The sequence below is a fragment of the Parambassis ranga genome, chromosome 8, assembly GCF_900634625.1.
Source record: "Parambassis ranga chromosome 8, fParRan2.1, whole genome shotgun sequence".
NCBI lineage: Eukaryota > Metazoa > Chordata > Actinopteri > Ambassidae > Parambassis > Parambassis ranga.
Genome location: NC_041029.1, coordinates 7,011,070 through 7,032,446, shown reverse-complemented (window position 1 = coordinate 7,032,446; position 21,377 = coordinate 7,011,070). Strand labels below are relative to the sequence as shown.

Below are 21,377 nucleotides of genomic sequence, written 5' to 3'. Positions count from 1 at the left end.
AGAGGAGAGGAGAGCATAGGACATGAGAATATAGGAGACAAGAGCATATGGGAGAAGACAGCGATGGCACGTTTGTGACCTCTCAGCTACACTGTCAAGAACAGACTGGCATTTACTGTTTGATTAATCTCCTGCCTCTCCCCTGCCCCAGGTTTCCACACTGGGCTGGCAGGTTTTTTTTTTTACAAAAGGTTGCATTTTTTCTTTATCTCTGTTACCAGAGTAACATGTCCTACCAGACACACTGGCTTTATGACTACAAGTCACTAATGTAAACTGGGTGTTTGCTCCTTATCTTACCACAGCGCATGACAATAGATAGTTTCTCTCCTGCAGCAGGTCACAGAGGTCCCTACAAGCCCAAATGTACAGGAATGACATCGCCTATCAGATGTTATGACAACAAAACCAAGGTGTACAGGACAGTTCATGAGCATCAAGATGACGACAGCTATGCTGCATACAGTTTATGTTAGAAAGTGCTGGCTATCAGGGCTGCATCCTTTAAAGGACCGGGTCTTTGGAGGGACCAAGGCAGTGGCATCCCTGACACCACCTGTGGCATCCTTACCCTGGCAGCTGTGATGCAGTATAGTCTTCAAATGCAACCTTTGAGCAGTTCAATCCCTGAACTGATACACAGGAGTGCCTGTCCCTGTGAACTCTCCCTGTGTAGCTTGGAGCACCTGCAGGGCAGCATCTGCCCCTCTTCGGTCGCCTGCAGCAGCTTGGACCTTTGACCCTGTTGCCCATGTCTGTGGCAGTAGATTATTGATGCCTGAGTGCAGCTTGGACCTGATATCACATAACAACACACTCACTGTCATCACAATCACAATAAAAGTCCAACTTCAGTCTGATTGTGTGTTCACCGGTGGTGGAAAGTAACTAAGTATTTGTACCTCTTTACTGTATTTAAGTATTTGTTTTATGTTTTTATACTTTATACTTTTACTACATGTTGCAGCTGTTATCTGTACTTTTTACTCCACTACATTTCTACAGTGTTTGTAGTTCCTTGTTCCATGTGATGAACACAGTGCTGGACTGATGTGAGGTCAGACTCTGCATGGAGCTGGTGTCACGCTGCCAGCTGTGTTTCTATAATGAGCCTCAGTCATGATGCCAGTGCTCTGGCTCAGTTATAACTAGTTAGCTGCTGTCTGCTAACACAGGTCCATCCATTAATGTCTGATTAACATGAATCATAACATGAATCTACAGCAGGAACACTGACACAGTAAAAATGCTGAATGCCTGTTTTTTTATTAGCAGCCTCTCTGTTCACTTGATGCCCACAGCCTGCCTCATGACACACAGACCTGTCCATAGCTGCTTCTGGACTGAACATGTACATTAACTACACATTGTCCGTTTTAATTTTAAGATGATTTCTTTAATTATTTTAACCTGTTCAGATATCATTTGCAGTGGAAATCAATAATATATATTCAAGTGATTTTTAGTACTTACTTTTAATACTTTAAGTACATTTAAAAGTAAGTACTTAAGACTTTTACTTGGGTAGGATTGTTGTGTAGCACTTCTACTTTCACTACTTTTAAGTACCAAGCTTCAGTTATAATAATTGCAATAATTGTGGCTTTATATGCTGGAATTAAGTTTCACCTGTAGCTGGTGACAGTCACGCCCACATTGATTCCACAGAAGTTTGTGGACATTTACAGAAGCTTTCTCTGAAGCTGAACTTAGGCGTTTCATCCTAATTATTGTGTAAAGGTCGCAGAGCCTGGAGGCCGCGGAGACATTATGGCAGAGAGGAAAAACCACTCATCACTCTCACGGGGGTTACATTTTTGTGTTTTCTCCGCCACGCCCTGCTCAGGCCTCCTCACCTGGGCGCATACCTCAGCCTCACCTCCTGAGTGATTGACAGCAGTCAGACCGCGGAGGAGGTTTAAATAGGAGCAGAGTCCTTCAGCTCCTCACTCTCCTCTGTGTGTCTCCAGTCACAGCAGAAGCATCGCCATGGCTCTCATCTCTCGCTCTTCATCCCGCTCCGTGAGGAGCTCCATGGGCAGCTCCAGCGGCTCCATGATCAGCATGGGTGGCGGCGGACGGCTCTCATCCATGAGGGCCGGCAGCGTGTACGGAGGTGCAGGAGGCTCCGGTGTCCGCATCTCCTCCTCCTCCGCCATGGGTGGAGGCCTCGGTAGTGGCTACTCCTCCTCCGCCAGCTACAGCGTGTCCGGGATGGACGACAGCCTGATCGGCAACGAGAAGTTCACCATGCAGAACCTGAACGACCGTCTGGCCACCTACCTGGCCAAGGTGCGTTCCCTGGAGAAGGCCAACGCCGAGCTGGAGCTGAAGATCAGGCAGTTCATGGAGAGCAAGGTCGGCCCCACCACCAGGGACTACAGCGCCTTCTTCGTCACCATCAGCGACATCAATGCAAAGGTAAACCCCACCCTCCTCATCCTCCATCCTGCAGGTGCAGGTTCATGTTTCTTTATGAGCTTTATTGAATAAAATGTAACACATGATGCACATGTGTCCAAAAAAATCACTTTATAATGATTAAGAGCAAAATCATAACAAATAGTAACAAATTTTTACAGTTATTTAAAATACTTGAACCTTCTTCCGCTTCTTTGATCTGTGTGATCTGAATTACAACTTAGTGACATTAAATTAAGAAACCTTTATTAGTCCCAAAATGGGGAAATTGCTTAAGGCGGCCCAGCAAAGAGCGCCATACACTGGAGTACACTGGAGGCTATGTGGGTAAAGTGCCCTTGCCCAAGGACACACAACAGTGACTAGGGAGGAGTTGGGGTCGAACCACCAACCAAGCCACTGCTGCTCACAAATTAAATATTGTCATAGTATAAAATCAATAAATGCAATAACTAACAAATTCAGATCACTGCAGCTGGATTAGAATCTGCTGTGTTAAATAAAGTGACAGTATCAGAACACACAGCACAGCTGAGCTGAGCTTTGTGATGTAATAATAATAATAATAATAATAATAATGGATGATCTGCTTTCTGTCTCCAGATCCAGGGTGCTGTGAGGGCAAACGGAGCCATCCACCTCAGCATCGACAACGCCAGGCTGGCTGCTGACGACTTCAGGACAAAGTGAGTAATTGTAGTAGTAGTAGGAGGAGGAGGAGGAGGAGGAGTTACAGTGGCAGGCTTACTTTTATAACCACAGCACAGTTAACGTAACAAGGTGGTTTAGATGATACAGATCTGGTCTGATTGGATCAGGGCAGGAGTCAGTGAATCCACAACAACATAAGAACACAGATTCAGACTGATAAGTAAACTGATTGGCAGGCTGCTGCAGGTGAGGTTAAAAGGCATATTGATCAGTCATGTTTGGTCATGTCTCTTTGTAACCAAGCTTTAAGGGTGCCGAGGATCATAATGCTGACAGGCTTCATGTCACTTTAAAGAATTGTGGGTTGCACTACAGCATTGTAACTATACTGTCTCATGTTATCATGTTTGGAGCTTTCTGTTTATATTTTGCAATAAAATACAGCAGCTCTGACAGACCCATCTCACCTGCAGGTATGAGAACGAGCTGGCCATGCGTCAGTCTGTGGAGGCCGACATCGCCGGGCTCAAGAGAGTCCTGGACGAGCTGACGCTGGCCAAGGCCAACCTGGAGATGCAGATCGAGGGCCTGAGGGAGGAGCTGATCTTCCTCAAGAAGAACCACGAGGAGGTCAGCAGCACCGGGCCCTGATACACCACACACTCACATCACTCGTATATATACGAATCAATGTAGAATAGAATTAGAATATGGAGCAGCTCTTTGTATGGAGTCATGCTACATTCGTGTCTGATTTTGTTTGTTTGCAGGAGCTGCTGGCCATGCGCACTCAGATGTCCGGTCAGGTCCATGTAGAGGTTGATGCCGCTCCTGGAGAAGATCTCAACAAAATTATGGCTGAGATCAGAGAGCACTACGAGGCCGTCACCGCCAAGAACCAGAGAGACCTGGAGAGCTGGTTCCAGACCAAGGTGCTGCAGGAGCATCACTTCCTGTCAGCACAGAGTGTTGCCCCTGTGTTGTGTTTACATGTGCACTGAACAAGTGTGTGCTTCCTCTGCAGACAGAGGCTCTGAATAAAGAAGTCCTCACCCAGACCACCACGCTACAGACGTCCAGGTCAGAGGTCACAGAGGTCAAACGTTCACTGCAGGCCCTTCAGATCGAGCTGCAGTCCATTTTGAGCATGGTGAGCAGGACCTGATTGTCTGTCTCTTCTGATAAGTTAAATCCCAACAACAAAATTAGGATTTGTCTTATTAACACTGTGCTTTAAGGTGGAATGTGTAATATCTTTATAATATAACCCATAGAAAGTTTGCTGATCATCAACTTACTGTACATTCAAGTCATGAAATGATTGTTCTTTTTATATTCTTTGTTAAAGTCCATGCTGCAGTTACAGTTCAAACTAATTTGAATGGTTGAATTTGCAGAAAGCGTCACTGGAGGTGACTCTGGCAGAGACACAGAGCCGGTACTCCATGCAGCTCTCTGGTTACCAGATGCAGGTGAGACACAGCACGCAACTGAGGTACCTGACGACTGCTGTCACTGTTTTCTCTGCCTCACCTGAATGTGAATCTTTTTTTATGCGGCATTCAGGTGACATCACTGGAGGAGCAGCTGGTGCAGCTCAGAGCCGACCTGGAGCGTCAGGGTCACGAGTACAGGATGCTCCTGGATATCAAGAACAGACTGGAGATGGAAATCGCAGAGTACAGGAGGCTGCTGGACGGAGACACCACAACCAGGTGAGACTCCACTGCAGATTTGAATCATGATGCTGAAGCATGAAGACAACAATGTCATGCACAAACTCAACTGTTCTGTTTTCTCATTGGTCCACAGCGTCAGCACCTCCTCCTCCAAAACCACTACCAAACGTGTGGTGACGGTGGTTGAGGAGGTCGTTGACGGTAAGGTGGTATCCTCCTCCTCCTCCTCCACCTCCGCCTCTGCTGTCCTGACCCGCTGAGCTGTCGACGACAACACCCAATCAGCATCGTTGTTTCCTCTGTGATTACTGGTGAAAATCTAATGCAACAATAAAAAGAGAGTCCACATAAACTGTCTGTTGTCTGCCTGTCTGCCTTCATAATAAATGTGATTTAAACACATTTATTTACACACACCTCAACACTAAGAACTGCAACTTAGAATATATGGTAACAAGTTAAGAAGTAGACATTCAATTAAAGAATTGGTTCAAATATATAAATAATTTTTGAGATAACAGTAACTAGTAACATAACAGTTAACAAGTAACTGAAAAGCTATGGAAGAGATAAAATGAATGCAGAAAACACACATTTGACATACATTGAAAAATTGAATGTTTAAAAGTTATGAATGAAAACAGACTTTTTAACTTCCTGACATTAACTAAATATAAAATATATAGAGTAAAAAACACTTTTTATCCATTCAGAAACTTACACTCACACTGAAACAGTGGAATCACTGATTTAAACTCACAACACGTCTCTCACAGGTGTGCTCAGCACTCAGCAGGTGACATGCAGCTGAATGAAAGTGCTGCCCCCTGCTGTCCATCCATGGCTTCTGTTCCTGACAATACTCATGAACCTATGGTACACTTTGTGCACCATCATTCTTACTAGGTAGTAATGAGAATTTAATTTTAGTGTCTCTTTCATACAATAAATAACTGAATAAATACATTTTAACAGCTACAATTTGGTGTAAAGGTTTTGACATTTCTTTCTGCTCAGATGAAGCTGAAGGACTACAGAGACATGTAGAAGGACTACAGAGACATGTAGAAGACACATTACCCTTGTGCTGTTAAAACTGTTCTTGTGGGGACATTGTACTGATTCTCAAATATTACAAAGATCAACTTTACTTTAAAAAATACATCTCATGAATCTATAGTGCTTACTGGCTGATTCACCTGCAGCACGTTTGTGACATCTCAGCTACACTGTCAAGAACAGACTGGCATTTACTGTTTCATTAATCTCCTGCCTCTCCCCTGCCCTAGGCATGCTGTCAAACCTCCTGCTCTTATATAACTCTGCTCTCAAGCTACAAGCAGGTCAAAAAACTGATGGCTTTTATCACCTGACAGTGGTGGAGGAAGAACTGAAGCCTGCTACTTTAATCAAAGTACTATTACCCAGCAAAATATAAACTTAAGTAAAAGTAGAAGTGCTACATCAACAATCCTACTTAAGTAAAATCTTAGGTGCTTACATTTAAATGTACTTAAAGTATTAAAAGTGAAAGTACTCACACAGTGAGTTGTCTCTAGGTGGTGCCATGTTGATAAAGAACACAGATACAGCTCCCGGTAATACTACTGCCTCCATGTCTCTACCAGTAAATCCCTGCCAGCAGCTCCTTTCTTTGAGGCAGACACAGAATGCTCTGCTATATATTAGTAATTTCCATTGGTTAAAATAATCAAAGAAAGCATCCAAGCTGTGGGTTTTAAGTAAACAGAGAGGCTAGTAAATGGATGAAAATAAATGGCAATAAAAAAAGACATTCACCATTTTTACTGTGTAGTTTAACTCGTAAATCTTCCTGAGAGCGAACACAGTGTTCCTGCTTTAGGTTATTGTTATGATTAATGTTATTTAGCAGACAGTAGCTAACTACTTAGGTAACTGAGCCAGCACACTGGCATCATGATTGAGGCACACTATAAAAACACTTTATCTCCATGCAGAGTCTGAACTCCCATCAGTCCAGCACAGTTGGCTGAATACAATAAAATGCAAGAAGTAACTACAAACATAGAAATATAGCGGAGTAAAAAGTACAAATAATAGCTGCAAAATGTAATGGAATAAAAGTATAAAGTAGGCACTATTATTTTTACTTTAGTAAAGTATAAATACATTAAAATGTACTTAAGTACTGTAACAAAGTACAAATACTTGCATTCCACCACTACGCCCATGGCTAATTATCGTCTAAAGACGGTGGAAACTAAATGCAAATCACTACATTCTTATGTTTTCTCCTCAGCTCTCAGCGTCTCTGTTTGTGGTTTCTGTTGTGACTTGAAACAGATAAATCAGCTCTTATTGTTGGAGTTGATTGGCAGTTGGTTTACCAAGCTTAAGCTTCATATTCAGAGCTCAGGTGTGGCAACAGTTTGGACAGTAGAGAATAACCAGAGGAAAACCTGAAGTCAGCAGGGATAGTAGCTGAGAGAGCTGAGCATTAATCCTATAGAGTATTGAATTACCCCTCAGCACGGTACAGATTACCCTAATGGCCGTCAGCCAGCCTGCTACTGCTGAGGTAAACTCATGTGAAGCAGCGTGTTCAGTCAAATGTCCCTATTTTTATTGGATCTCCTGTTCACACTGGCCCTGAATTTAATGCGTTTTTGCAGCAAAAACAAGTAAACACAAAGTCAATCCAAAGAGCCTAACAGAGGCACAAAGACATGAGAGCAGCATTTAAGTTGGGTTAATATGGGTTTTGTCAGGGGACTGGTTCGTCTTAATTTGGTTTTCTGTCAGGAGACTTGTTTGGTTCTGTTCTTGTTTTGGAGTTTAACATTGGGATCATTAGTCTTCATTTAAGACTTTTTGTGTGTTGGGGCTGACTGGTTTTGATGTGGCAGTGGTCCAGGCTTTATTCGGCACACTAACTTCCTATCATTGATGACACCTTCTTCTGCCTTGGTGGAGTTTTAAATACGCTTCAACAAAGGAAATAAGATTGTGTTAGAGAACCCTGAACATATTATGTTGATATCTCTAAAATGATGTAGGAGGGCATTTGAAATTCAAATGTGAGCCGACAGTTTGAAGCAGCAGACAGCAGAGCTGGAGGTTTGACCTACAGCTATAACAGCTCATACATGAGCTATTAATGCACACATAACTGCACACACGCATGCAGAGATATTTGCACCTGTAAATCACTTTCATTATAGGTGCTTTGCTGCTGCAGGGTCAAGGCTTTTACAAGCGACAGCTCATCACTGCCTGTCAGTCGATCCACAACTCATTCAATCCACAAATCTGAACTCGATCTTCTGCCAACTAAGCATATTAACACCCAGTGCTAGGTTCATCTAAAATGCATGCATATTAAATTACTCACATTCACACAACATTCTCACACCTGGAAAATCAGCATGCACACAAGATAGTAAAGGTAGATGGAATATAAAGGCATATCAGAACATGCAAGAAATAACTCAGAAATGCTGTCACAGTGCAGTCACAAGCTGTGGTGGAGATGTTGGTTTGGGACCCAGTTTGAATCTTGTTTGTTGGCTTTGCACTTCACAAATGGTGTGAATTGACCTCTGGGAGACAGCTGAAGTGAATAATGCTATTATCTTGTTACCAGGACACCTGTCAGTGGAGTGGATGTATGGAGGGTAGCTTGTGAAGAGTCTTGAGGTTTGCTTGTTGGAAAAAGATCTGACAAGACTTTTAATGCTGGTTATCACAAGCTCACTGCAGCTGTCATACACTCATCAGTCATGGCTGATCACCAATAAAAGCAAGCAAATGGAGCTTTGTGTTTTGAAAACACACTCAGAGTTTATACAACTAGCTTTTCCTAAACTGCAGGTCGCCATGACAATAGGATAAACACTACAATAGACACTCTGTAATAGCCAGGAGCAAATTCACACAGAGTGCACCTGAAGCAGGACGCTGTCAGGTGACAGATGAGCGCTCGGTGCCAGGGGGGCATTCCAGAAGGCACCATCTCCACACTGGCAGCTCTTTGTGCTTAAAAATAACTGCAGCACCAGCAGGAACATGATTTCCTTCAGGTGGGTATTAAAGAGTGTTACGTCATACAGGCCAGAGGGGGAGACGGGAGTGGTGGAGACATTTACTCGAGTATCTCATCATTTATACTATAATCATCATTTATACAAATAATAAATGTTGCAGCATACATTTTTGTGTTTTAGTTAATATCTTTCATACCCTTTTCTGCCTTTCCCCATGTACAGTAACTTCAGCTGAGGGCGCTACATTTATAAATGTAATACAAACATCGTTACAGTACCTGTATTGTGTTACATTCCTCTGTGGGTGTGTGCTGCTGACCCTCCCACACTCCAGCAGCTCAGCCCACCTGAGCGCCTTTAAAAGCAGCCAACTAGTGCATCTCTCCTCACTTCTCTCCTCCTCCCTGCACAGACCGACAAGCACCCCATCATCATGGCAACCATGGTGTACTCATCTGCCTCACGCAGCTCAATGATGGGCGGCGGCGGTGGCGGCGGCCTTGGGCGAGCATCCTTTGGCAGAGGCATGAGCTCATTCAGCGTGGCAGGGGGTGCAGGAGGCGCTGGTATTAGGGTCTCTCAGGCCAGCAGGAGCTTTTCTGCCGGTGGTGGTGGTGGTGGCTTTGGTGCAGGTGCAGGTGCTGGATTTGGTGGAGGTGCTGGATTTGGTGCAGGTGCTGGTTTCGGTGGAGGTGCAGGCTTTGGTGCCGGCATCGGTGGAGGAATGGCGATGGACGACAGCCTGATTGGCAATGAAAAGTTCACCATGCAGAACCTGAACGACAGGCTGGCCACCTACCTGGCCAAGGTTGCAGCCCTGGAGAAGGCCAATGCTGAGCTGGAACTGAAGATCAGGCAGTTTGTGGAGAGCAAGGTCGGCCCCGCCACCAAGGACTACAGCGCCTTCCTCGTCACCATTGCAGAGCTGCAGGGCAAGGTAAGCTGTGGACAGGGACTCTGCTCACTCTGCTGTGTCTTTGTCCCTTTTATAAAAGCAATAAAACAAAATAAATATAGAGAAGACGAAAGATGGCAAAGTTTCCCTTTTTTTAAAACATTTTCTTTAATTTTTAAAAGAAGCACAAAAATGTTTCTGACAATAGAGAAAAGAGACAGATCATAAAATATGACAATAAAGAGTGGAAAAACAAGATGTCATTCAGTAATCTGAGGCTGTAAGGATAACCACACCTGTGTAAGTGATCTATAAGAACATGCCACACCTCAACAAAAATGAAAAATGAAGCAGAACAATACTGTACTAGGTCAGGTTCATGGGTGGGAACGATGCCAGCGGATAGGGTTAACAGCAGGACTATAAAGTATAAAGATTTATTTTGTCTTCTTATTTGTCTCAATTTTTTCCTTGTATTTATTTTTAGAAGATGAAGCACATTGTATTTCTATTTCTATAGTTCTATGTCTTTTAGTTTTATTCTGCTTATTATGAATCTGTAACATAATAAATAGTAATAAATCTTTCCTGTGAACCTTATCACTTTTCAGATCCAGGACGCCATCATTGCCAGAGGTAGTGTTATGCTGAGCATCGACAACGCCAAGCTGGCTCAGGACGACTTCAGGATGAAGTCAGTAAATTGTTGTTTTATTTTCTCTTTTACTTTTTACCCATTTTTAGCAAAAGCAAATAGTAGGATTCACACTGTTGATGCTGTACAATACAAAACTAAATAATGAAAAGTAAAACCCTTACTGTGAAACCTTAGCTGATCAATCAGAATCTGACTGATATCCAAGTTAAAAAATAGGCATCTTGCTGCTGTTATCAGCAGCAGTGCTCCCTCTACTGGCTAAATTAAAGGCCTGTCTGCAGTCTACAAAAATACAAATATGTATTTCAATTTCCCATTATTTTATCCCGTGTTCCTGATATTTAACTATTTAAGCTGTAAATGTGTGACTTTTGGTAACTTTAATTTTCGATAAAGGTTTAACTCTTTGATACTTACCGGCTCCATGTCGAACTCTGTGCAGGTTTGAGAATGAGCTGAACATGCGTCAGTCAGTGGAGGCTGACATCGCCGGGCTGAAGGTGCTCCTGGGAGAGTTGGGCATGGCCAAAACCGACATTAGCATGCAGATCGACAGCCTGAAGGAGGAGCTGGTGTCCTTGAAGAACAACCATGAGGAGGTAATGTCATTCTGATTGATGTCTGGCACTGGTTTTATTATGTCAATGAACATTATCACTAAAAACTGATAGAATTACCAATTACCAACAACAGACACAGAAATCTATTGACCAAACTGTTATTGCTAATTTAATAGGCTTACACACTCAAAATTAGCATTTTAGCCTGTTATAGCACTCTCATTAAGAGCTGAACTGAGGTCAAAGGTCATGCTGTCTCTTGACAAAGACCTACTCCTTCCTTCTGCAGGATCTGTTGTCTATGAGGACTCAGATGACCGGTCAGGTGAATGTGGAGGTGGACGCTGCTCCTCAGCAGGACCTCACCAAGGTCATGGAGGAGATCAGAGAACACTACGAGGCAGTCGGTGCCAAGAACCGCAGAGACCTGGAGTCCTGGTTCCAGACAAAGGTACTGTAAGCTGACTGTTAAAGACAGGAACAGACCCCTGCAGGGTTTTCTTTTCACTGATGTCCTCTTTTTCTCAGTCTGAGGCCATCACAAAGGAGGTGGCAACCACAGAGATGACGCTGAAGTCTACATCCTCAGAAGTGAAGGAAGTGAAGAGTCAGCTTCAGGCTCTGGAGATCGAGCTCCAGTCTCAGCTCAGCATGGTAAGAGACTAAAACCAGGTCACATCAGGTGTTGATAGATCCATAAAGTTAGGTAACATGCTGTTTTTAGATTACCCTGATCAATATCATCAGTACAACGACTCAAGGGATTATGTTCATCAGCAACATAATATCCATTCCTGTCCTCTAACCTGCTTGCCTCCTTGCAGAAATCCTCTCTCGAAGCCTCACTTTCCGAATCCAGAGCCGCTACGCCATGCAGATGAATGGATTCCAGATGCAGGTAAGTTGCACTCTGAGTTTAAAGTCCGTTGGCTGCTTTGAATGTCAGCAATGACACCGAGTCTGCCTCTGCAGGTGAGCAGTCTGGAGGAGCAGCTGATGCAGCTGAAGGCCGACCTGGAGCGGCAGTCCAGTGAATACCAGATGCTGCTGGACATCAAGACCAGACTGGAGATGGAGATCGCAGAGTACAGGAGACTGCTGGATGGAGAGGGAACCGGGTGAGACAAATTTGAATTTTGTGGTTTAAACGTCGAGAATAAACAAAAGTGTCCGCTGCTTTTCTGACAGATGTAACTCTTCTTTCGCAGATCATCCATGTCATCCTCCACCACCAAAATCACCAAAACACAAGTCATCGCTAAGGTCATTGAGGAGACCATCTAAGACCAGTCACATGGCTGTCTGAATGGGGGCGGGGTCAAATTTCAACCTATCACCTTCCTGCATGCTTGCTCGAGGAACACTTCCACCTGATGAAGAGCATCTCTCGCCTTCATCGCTTCACACCTGTTTTCTGCTGTAAATTAAACCACAGTCAGTTAAAATATGGTGGAAGTGTGAGGAGAAACTTTACTGCAATGCCAACAAGCCTTTTGTTTGGTGCTTCAATAAAACGTAACTAAACTCATCAAGTGTCTGAATTTTGTGTCAGCAAAAACTAAAACATAACTCGCTAGACGAAGTTGGAGACAGAAAGATTTTGCTCAGCTGATTAAAGACAGTAAATATACCAGGAGTCTAATCAGGATCAGATGAGCCACCGAGTCCTGCGGCTACAAGAACAGACTTTCCAAGCCCTGACGTGTGCACCCAGGTAGCACAGCTGCATTTAACACGTCTATGGTTGGTGTTTTGGTTTTAAAAAATTGTGACATCCAAACAATTGCAAAAAAGCAAAACACCCGAAACAACCAGATGTGCCATTAGTTTCTTTAATAATTCTTCTTTCAGTACAAGATGCGGCATCACTTCCATCTTTCTGCTTCTGTTTTTTGTTTTGTTTTATTACATTTTCTTAGGAATGACTTAATAGAAGATTTGTACACAGTGAGCGATCCGGACGAGGGGTGAGGTGGGTTGGGTTCCTTTGTGCTGATGAGTTTGGTCCTTTGGAGCCCAACAAAGCTGAAAACTGAGTTACTGTCATATTGACACAATTTAGTTTGCTACAAAAAAAAACAAAAAACAAAAAACAAAAAAACAAATCTGATTATCGTCAGCAACAAAAAGATGCCTGCTGTATCCTGATCAATCAATCCTGGTCCATAAAAATATCTAAATGATATCAGATTTGTAACTGTACAGTACACCTCCAAGTGAAATACTGGTAAACTGGCAGAAAGTACTCCGATATAAGTACCCCCATGAACTTAAGTACTTTTACAGCTGTCAACAAAAACAAGAGAAACCTGAAATCGGGCCCCGTTTACCAAAAGCCACCATTAATACAAGATCCCAGATCAATGATGGAAGAAGGCTCAGAGCTTCCTAACACTGTTTGATATTCGACTTTCAGCATCAACCCTGCTTGACATTTAACATCAAAGTCACAGAATCTTTTCTGCTCTGACTGAGAAACATGACATTTTCTGATAAGATGACACTTTTATACTTCTGTTCTTTTAGGATTTATGTACTGTAAATACATAACAGCAGCAATTTCATGTGTAGTTGCTGCAAACACTTCAGTTCTTAGTAAACGGGGTCCTGGTTTGTCAGAAGCTGCTGGTCTGTTTCAGTAAAAAACAGGAAATACAAAAATGAAGTACTAAAACTTGGTCACTGAAATATTTGTGCTTGTGTATTATAAGTACTCCAAAAATAAGTACTGGTACTCTATAGTCAGTCCAGTTTTAAGATTATCTACAGCCCCTCCTCCCCTCACAGACACACAGTATATAACTTGTACACACACACACACACACACACAGAAACTTGCATAAGAGCAAATCAGTCAGTCCACCCTTCCCACAGATAAAATGCAAAAGAGCACAAAAGGTATGAAAATGTAAGAAAAACTCATAAGGAAAAGCTTTATATATAGTATTTATAAAAAAAAAAGAGGAATAATACTTTGTTTTTCCGGGAGGTTAAAGGGTTCGCAGTTTATCTTAGCTACTATCGTTGCCCATAGTACTGCTGCTGCTACCCTCGCTGCTGGTGCTCGCTGTGTCGGCTCGCTCTCGTTTGTGGATCTGCTCATGTGCTTTGAGGTGGCCCGACTGGCTGAATGTCTTCCCGCACTGGGGACAGGCGTATGGCCGCTCACCTGTGTGGATCTGTTGGTGAGCCTTTAGGTGGCCAAGGCGGCCAAAACTCTTACCACACTGTGTGCAGCCGAATGGCCTCTCACCTGTGTGGATCTTCTCATGGGTTTTTAAAACACCAGAATTGCTGAAAGTCTTTCCACACTGTGAGCAGGTGAAGGGTTTCTCACCAGTGTGGATCTGGATGTGGTTGCGGTAGCTCGTCTCCTTGGTGAAGCTCTTGCCGCAGTGCTGGCAGCAGTATGGCCGCTCACCTGTGTGGCTTAGCTGATGGGCCTTCAGCTCCTTGGACTGGCCAAAGCTCTTCCCACAGGTCACGCAGATGAATGGGCGCTCTCCAGTGTGCAGGCGCTGGTGTGAGCGCAGGTCGTCAGCCTTGGTAAAGCCTTTGGGGCAGTGAGCACATACATAGGGCTTTTGGCCTGTGTGGATCAGCTGATGGCGCTTCAGATTCCCAGCCTGACCAAAGCTCTTGCCACACTGTGAGCAAGTGTAGGGTCGCTCCCCAGTGTGGATGCGTTGATGGGTTTTTAGGTTTCCCAGTGTGCTGAAGTTTTTTCCGCACTGAGTGCAGGAGAATGGTTTTTCCCCCTGCATGTTACGAGGTTTCCTCACTGTTGGGCTCTGGGTTTTGGTTGTGACAACCAAACTCCCTCCTCTTCCTGCTGATGTTGCATCTACAGAGGTTTTCCCCTCTTCAGTGGTCTGCAGTTCATACAGTGTTCCCCCTCCGAACTCAGAGTCTAGTTTTCCCATGCTGTCCATCAGCAGGGCATCAGGTCGGAGTTTGTTGAGCTCAGTACGGAGCTCAGCCATGTGGATGGACTCAAGGCCATTGTGCTGCAGGTGGGTGGACATGGTGTTGGTCTCAAGGTACTCGGACTTCAGAGCGGTCAGCTCTGTGGTGTAGTAACACTGCAAGTCAACATGGTGGTCGGACTTTATGTACTCCAGAGTGTCTGTGACCTGCAACAAGAACAGTCAACCAAATATTAAAACCACATTCTGATCTGAATTGACCATCTGACAATGTTTATAAAGCTTTAAAAAGGAAACAAAAATATCCATTGCAATTTTTTCCAAGACTGAAAATGTTCAACTGAAGCAAAGATTACATTTACATTCTCTAGTAGTCAACATGCTTCAAAAAAGGATTACTGGTAGCTAAATACAGTCTGTTTAAGCTGTTTAAATAAAGCTGATGAGACTAATTAGATGAACTGAATCGCCTTGGCTGTTTGCAGGCATTTTAAAGTTTAAAAGGATCTACAGGCGTCATTTAATGATCTTAAGGCTGGACTTAACTCAGTCACTGGACTGTTCATCTTAAAAGACAACTATCCCTCTTCCTTCTGTCTGTACGTCTCTTAATGGGTACAAACTTTATTTTCTTCCATCATTACTGACCAGGTGACTGGGTACAGGGGCAAAATGAGGTAGGGACAAGAACGTGACAAAAACACCTACAAAACAACTGTAAACACATAGAAACAGTTGATGTGAGCCGTTTCTTCTGAAATGTGCTGCTGACCGATGGAAGATGAATATGAAAAATACATAGAGAAATGTCAGTGCCGTCTTTACCTGGGATATGTAGTCAAACACAGAACTGGGCTCATAGTGCGACTTGTAGTCCAGCTCTGTGACATCACTGTGGTGAAACGGGTGATGGTTGCAGTGGTGACCATGATGCTCGGATTTGATGTAGTCCAGGCCACTGATCTCCATCTTGATCTGGTCGTGGCCGAGCTCGGCAGTTGACAGTGGTTGGATCTCTGACAGGTCAACGGTCCTGATGGGCTCCAGGTCACTGTCCTCCGGCTCACTCTTTACGCATGGCAGCATCACCAGCGGTTCAGCAATCTCTGCTGCTAGTGAGCTCAGTGTAGGTGTGGGGCAGTCGGAGGAGAGGAGGGCCAGAGTGGGTGCTGGAGCCGAGCCACCATGCCCTGGACCACAGTCCACCTGGAGGGAGGAGTCCAGTGGCGGGGGAGGGGAGCCACATTCAGGGGGCAAGCCAAGACTCAGACACTCAGTCTCTAAGTCTGTCATGGTGAAGGGCGGAGCAAACACTCCACACAGCACTCTGTTTCAACAGTTGATGTATTGCTGAGATTAAAAAAACCCAACAACAATCCACCTTCTTCCTGTTCTCCTCCTCTGACTCCTTCCTCCACTCCCCCCCCTGCTGCTGAGAAGTCTTGCCCGAACAGAGGAGGAGTTGGGCGGTTGGTACTCCCTGAGAGCCTCCTCTGGGATTCTGAATTCTATGTGGAGGATCACTGGGATGTCAGCACCCCGGCCTGACTGGGACCAGCCTGCAGACAGATAACAGCGAGACAAAAGATGTTTAAACAACGCGACAGCCGATTGCTGAAAACAGAATGAACAAAGTCCTGGAACGAACCAAACACGATGCAGAAAATGGGATTAAATTTGATGCATAAAGACCAGCAACTCCATTTACATAAAAAAGAAGCTACATGCACCAACAACTCTTCTAAAAATAAAGGGGAAATCGGATTTTAGCATTACATCCTACAGCTGAACTCAGAAATCAACAAACGACTTAATAACTAACACACTAAACTTAATTTTCTAAAATGTAAACAATGAAAAGCTAAAAAATGTGATGCATCTTGTAACACTGTATCCAAGAGACTTCCTGTTTGTAGTGCACTTGGTGTACAAAATTATGGAGCACAGGTCAAATAACATTACAAACAACAAATGTTAGCATTAGGCAGAAAATAATCTGTTCCATTAATCACAGAAACCAAAATGTATAAATGCACATCTGTGTAGAGCTGCGCATTCACTTTCTGGTGACAAGTTACATCACATGGACCCTGGCATGCCAATTCAGATGACTTGATATATGTTCAATAATGTGACAAGAACCCCTGAACAACCAAGACACTCAAAACCCCACAATAAAGCTAGACAAACTTCACAGAATTAACACCAAGATATTACCATGACCAGAAGAGACTAAACATAGGATACAAAAATCACCTTAACGACTGTGGTTATCAAATAATTTATCGATAGATTGCATCTCTAGCAAAGGACCTTCTACAATATGCCAAGGAGGGGATTCATCTCATTATCTGTCCATGCATGCAGTTACAGAAAAAAAACTGATGGTTGCTTTTACCAGCTTGTTTTGGTAACATTAAAAAGCTGTGATCAGCCTGAAATGCAGTCTGTTTTATTAGATGCACCAATATTTTTAGACGCTGTTTACATTTTAGTAAATATGGACCTTAATACTTAACTTCTGCAGCAACTCGTGCAGCTGTGTGCAGATACTGTGCCTACAGCGGCCTCCCACACACATACACTTATACACATACACACAGAAAAGTTTGCAGCTTCAGTACACATGCCTGTACTGTGATAAAAAACACCGGGGTTGATGCAAAACCGCAGCTTCCTGGTCCCTCAGCGGCGGTAACATAAACATTACCTCTTCCCTTGTTACCTGTCTTATCCAGCACTCAGGTGGCCTTTCAACTCGCCACGCACCCTCCGCGTACTGACTGACGGACTGCTATCACAATCTGGCGCTGATTTTTCCTCGGAGGATGTGTCTGTCCGCTTATTGTACCAGGACATCCCCCGTCCCAGCGCACAACTTTTAGTTTCGTTCATTGTTGCAGCAGAGGAAGCTGCTGCTGACAGAGGAGACAGCTGCCTTTAAACCAGCTTTCCTGCCGTACAAAGACGGGGCAGGGTGCCATGTCTAGCTAGCTAGCAGCTAGCCAGTGGCCATCTTGTTTATCACACTAACGTCGTCTGCAGCCTGCTAAGCTAACTAGCGGGGCTAGCTGGTGTTAGCATGGGGGAGAAAGTGAGAGTGAGGCGGGGAGGAGAGTCAGCAGCGGGGGGAGCAGCGGTAGGTTAGCCTCCTCCGCGGTCCCGGACACTTTTATGCATTTAGCACGCTGACTGAGCGCAGCGGGGAGCGGCTGACACTCCGACACAAAAGAAGGCAACTGTGGCAAATTATGAAATCAGTGTGGCGGCCGACGGCGGCACTCACGGTCATTATCTGTCCGGCAGCCCGATTAAAAGCAAAAAACCAAACCGAGCAAAGCCGCGGAGCTGCAGGGAGAAAAAAGCGGCACAGCGACGCCGAGCAGGCGGCTGATAGCGGCGGCGCTACGTTACCTGCGGGTGGTCCGGTTCATGGCCAGCTGGCTGTCCTCCTCGGTTCGGCTCCGCTGCCCGTCACTTGTAACTAACTCTGCCGGACCCGCCACGTCCACCTCGGCAGAACACCCGCCGCCTCTCCTCCTCTCCTCCCCTCTATCACTGACTAATTCCGCTCCCTCCCTCCTTCTTACCTTCCTTTCCTCCCTCCTTCCTCTCTCGCTTCTTTTCCCCTTTCCTTCCTTCCCTCCCTCCTGCTCGCTCGTGCACATACCCGTTCAGGCGGGTATGTAGGTAACTATGACAACGGGAGGAGGTGGGCACGTTTCAGTGGGTTTCAGTGTGCGCGCAGAGCGGCCACGCGCTCGAAATATTACAGAGTTCACCTACACAGCCTGTGGTCGGCACCGCCGTCACCTCGCGCTCCTTCTGCTCGTTAAAACTTACGTCTGCACGCGCTGGTGTATTATGAATGAATGAGGAGCGGCACGCGCCCCGCTGAGAGGCGGGTCAGCGCGGTCAAGTGGCAGTTCATTGACGTCAACTCGACCAAATCAAGAACAATAACCAAATGTGAGGTCAAAGGTTAAATTAGGAGAATTTGCAGGAATAAAAGGGGTTAAACAATGAGACTGCAAATTAAGGGGAGTTGAGGGGGGGGGGGCATTTTTAACAGGGCAAATTGGCATCGCCCATAAATGTGACATCACCTATAGTTTATGAACTGCATTTTGGCCATGTTAGATTTTTTGGACATGTGATCTGTGTGGCCCACAGGGTTCATTGAAAAATTTCAACTGTAACTCCCACAGAGGAGAAACCTCACTGACCTTAGCATAAAAATCCAAGATGTCTGCTCTGTGCAGTGAACGCAGCAGTGATATAGACTGATTACACTTCTGTACATAGCTTAACAGCTTCTAAGATGTTAACTTATGGAAGTCAGCAGAAGCTCCAGGTATAACTAGCAAAACAAATGCTAACTGCTCACTAAACTCTACTGCTACACCTTGCTGGATTAGCCAGGCATTAGTTTTTTAAATCAGAATAAATAATAGTTTTTAGGATAACAATTTAAGAACACAAAATCAGATAAAAATTAAAAGTTCTTAGTTGACTGCAATCACCAATTTAAGAGCAAAAATAAATCAATAAATTGTGCAATGTGATTTTTTTTTGAACATTTGAACTTCTGCGCATGCAATACTGTAACTGTACGAAATTACAAGAACTTTATTTTGACTTTTCAGTAGTTGAATAAAACTTCAAACCGTGTTTGGTAGTTGTGAACATTTATTGGTTTTGTTTGAAATTTAACACTAAAAAGTACCCGGTCTTACAGACTAAAACAGGTCATAAAAAAACACCATCACCATCGCCTTCATCATCATATCATCATGGCAGACAATTGTAACTTGGCGTAAATGACATTCAGACGGTGCAGCTGTTATCTACATGGGGCACGCGGTCAAACAGCCAAACAAATTAGTGACTATTGATCATTTCAATGCTTTAACATATAAAGTTGGCAATAATTCACTCAAAACTGACATTGGTCACAAAAGGGTAAAGGTCACATCAATTTTGAGTTAATTTCACATTTGCAAATGATGGAAAATCGTCTTCCATCTGTTTCCTAACCAAAGGTCGGAACTGTGCCCACTTTTCATCACTCAAATCCAGCACTTTCTGAATTTTATTATTAAATGGGAAACTTTTAGTTTTGGTTTTATTAGAGTGCTGAATTACAAAAAGGCCACATTCTATCAAAAATATTGCATCATATCCAACCACTGAGATGAACTTTCTTTGACAAATAAAGCAAGTCAGTTCATCAAGTCTGTACAGGAAGTAGAAATAGATCTTTAAAATGTAACACACAAAATAAAAAGCCTCCACGATTTAAACATTAGTCCCGTTTCCCTATGTCATTACAAACATACAGAATGCTTTAAAGTAAAACTAATTAAACAGAAAAAATAAACACTTTTAAAATAACTAAACATCCCTTTCATCCCCCTCATTCCCACGTTTGCATCACACAATAAGAGGACCTCACATTGTTCCCTGAGGAATCCCTGCATATAAACTCCAGCTGTAGAACTACCAACTGTCCATACAGGCTGTCTTTAAGGAACCTATATGATTTCTTTTTTTTTTTAAAGTTTGAGGTCCCTCTCTGGGCTCCCAGTGCTAAATCTTTTTTTGTTTTCCTGCAGAGTGGATTCCCTTCTTTCATTCTTTTCCTTTGTTCGCAGATGACAGTTTAATCAACAGGCTGAACGTAAGTAACATCTTTTCTCCAAATAATAAGAACCACACAACCACTTTTCAGAAAACTGCCCATAAAATAAAAAAAAAATCACAGGAATGAAGATGTGCTCTGTGATATGTACACAAAAATGTCGTCTGATTGCACCTCGGTACGAACATGATATGATAATTGACACATTACACACAAACTGCCAACCTCCTTAAAAAGTGGGAAAAGAAATGCATCGGCTGGAAACATTATTGTAAGTCACAAAGTAAACTTACAGGCAGTGATCACAATTATTGTAATAATTCAAAAAAGTGAACTACAATTTGTTGTTTTTTTTAAAAAAGTTAATTTTGTGATCTTTTCCTGTAGAGATTTCTGAGATATAATGTGAAAAATGATCAGATCTTTTTCTCATAATTACAAAACAATTGTAAGTTCTGTGAAATATAAGTTATAAAAACACAAGGGCAAAGGTAAAAACCAGCAGATATTACCTTTGCCCTGTTTAGTAAAATTCGTGTTCCTTTTGTTTTTTAATACCTTTTTATCAGGTCTTAAATTAATGCTTTGCAACTGATGCATTTCTCTCTCTTATGGCTTTGTAAACAAAGGACAGAAGGAGCAGGTAACATGATGCTGCTGCTGCCAGATGAAAACACGTTTCTGTTCTGCAGATGACTGTTGGTCCGACTCTTCAGTGCAGCGTTTCACTCAGAAAGCAGGAGTGAAGGAGTTTACGTCCGACAGCAGCAGATGTATATTTTCTGACCAGTACACAGTGCTGTGAAGCAGCTGCTGTCGTGTAAAAACCACATAACAGAATGACAACACTTATTTTTCAAGACGTTTGAGTTAAAATGTACATTTTACCCAGAAAAGCGTTTGTTTTCTGCTCCTAATTCT

At 43.6% G+C, this 21,377-nt stretch overlaps 2 protein-coding genes and 1 pseudogene across 2 annotated transcripts; 2 read left to right on the top strand and 1 right to left on the bottom strand.

Annotated features, from left to right (window-relative positions):
* Positions 1 to 1,943: 1,943 nt before the first annotated feature.
* Positions 1,944 to 5,093, top strand: LOC114440131 (keratin, type I cytoskeletal 13-like). Its single transcript, XM_028412427.1, has 8 exons — positions 1,944 to 2,421; positions 3,025 to 3,107; positions 3,546 to 3,702; positions 3,843 to 4,004; positions 4,097 to 4,222; positions 4,470 to 4,544; positions 4,639 to 4,787; positions 4,885 to 5,093. Exons 1-8 carry the CDS (start codon positions 1,990 to 1,992, stop codon positions 5,009 to 5,011), a joined length of 1,311 nt encoding a protein of 436 aa, XP_028268228.1. The 5' UTR covers positions 1,944 to 1,989; the 3' UTR covers positions 5,012 to 5,093.
* Positions 5,094 to 9,173: 4,080 nt separating this feature from the next.
* LOC114440069 (keratin, type I cytoskeletal 13-like) lies at positions 9,174 to 12,418 on the top strand (annotated as a pseudogene).
* A 294-nt stretch (positions 12,419 to 12,712) lies between these two features.
* Positions 12,713 to 18,418, bottom strand: LOC114440055 (gastrula zinc finger protein XlCGF57.1). Its single transcript, XM_028412322.1, has 3 exons — positions 18,230 to 18,418; positions 15,641 to 16,374; positions 12,713 to 15,022 (listed from the first exon to the last, which is right to left on the bottom strand). Exons 2-3 carry the CDS (start codon positions 16,106 to 16,108, stop codon positions 13,901 to 13,903), a joined length of 1,590 nt encoding a protein of 529 aa, XP_028268123.1. The 5' UTR covers positions 16,109 to 16,374; positions 18,230 to 18,418; the 3' UTR covers positions 12,713 to 13,900.
* Between the last annotated feature and the right edge of the window lie 2,959 nt (positions 18,419 to 21,377).

Excerpts from the sequence above, each read along its gene's own strand:
- LOC114440131 (XM_028412427.1), top strand. The coding sequence starts at position 1,990 with ATGGCTCTCATCTCTCGCTCTTCATCCCGCTCCGTGAGGAGCTCCATG. Across the intron at positions 4,005-4,096 it reads AGAGCTGGTTCCAGACCAAG|ACAGAGGCTCTGAATAAAGA; the intron begins GTGCTGCAGGAG and ends CTTCCTCTGCAG. Across the intron at positions 4,545-4,638 it reads TCTCTGGTTACCAGATGCAG|GTGACATCACTGGAGGAGCA; the intron begins GTGAGACACAGC and ends TGCGGCATTCAG.
- LOC114440055 (XM_028412322.1), bottom strand. The coding sequence starts at position 16,108 with ATGACAGACTTAGAGACTGAGTGTCTGAGTCTTGGCTTGCCCCCTGAA. Across the intron at positions 15,023-15,640 it reads TGTTTGACTACATATCCCAG|GTCACAGACACTCTGGAGTA; the intron begins GTAAAGACGGCA and ends TTCTTGTTGCAG.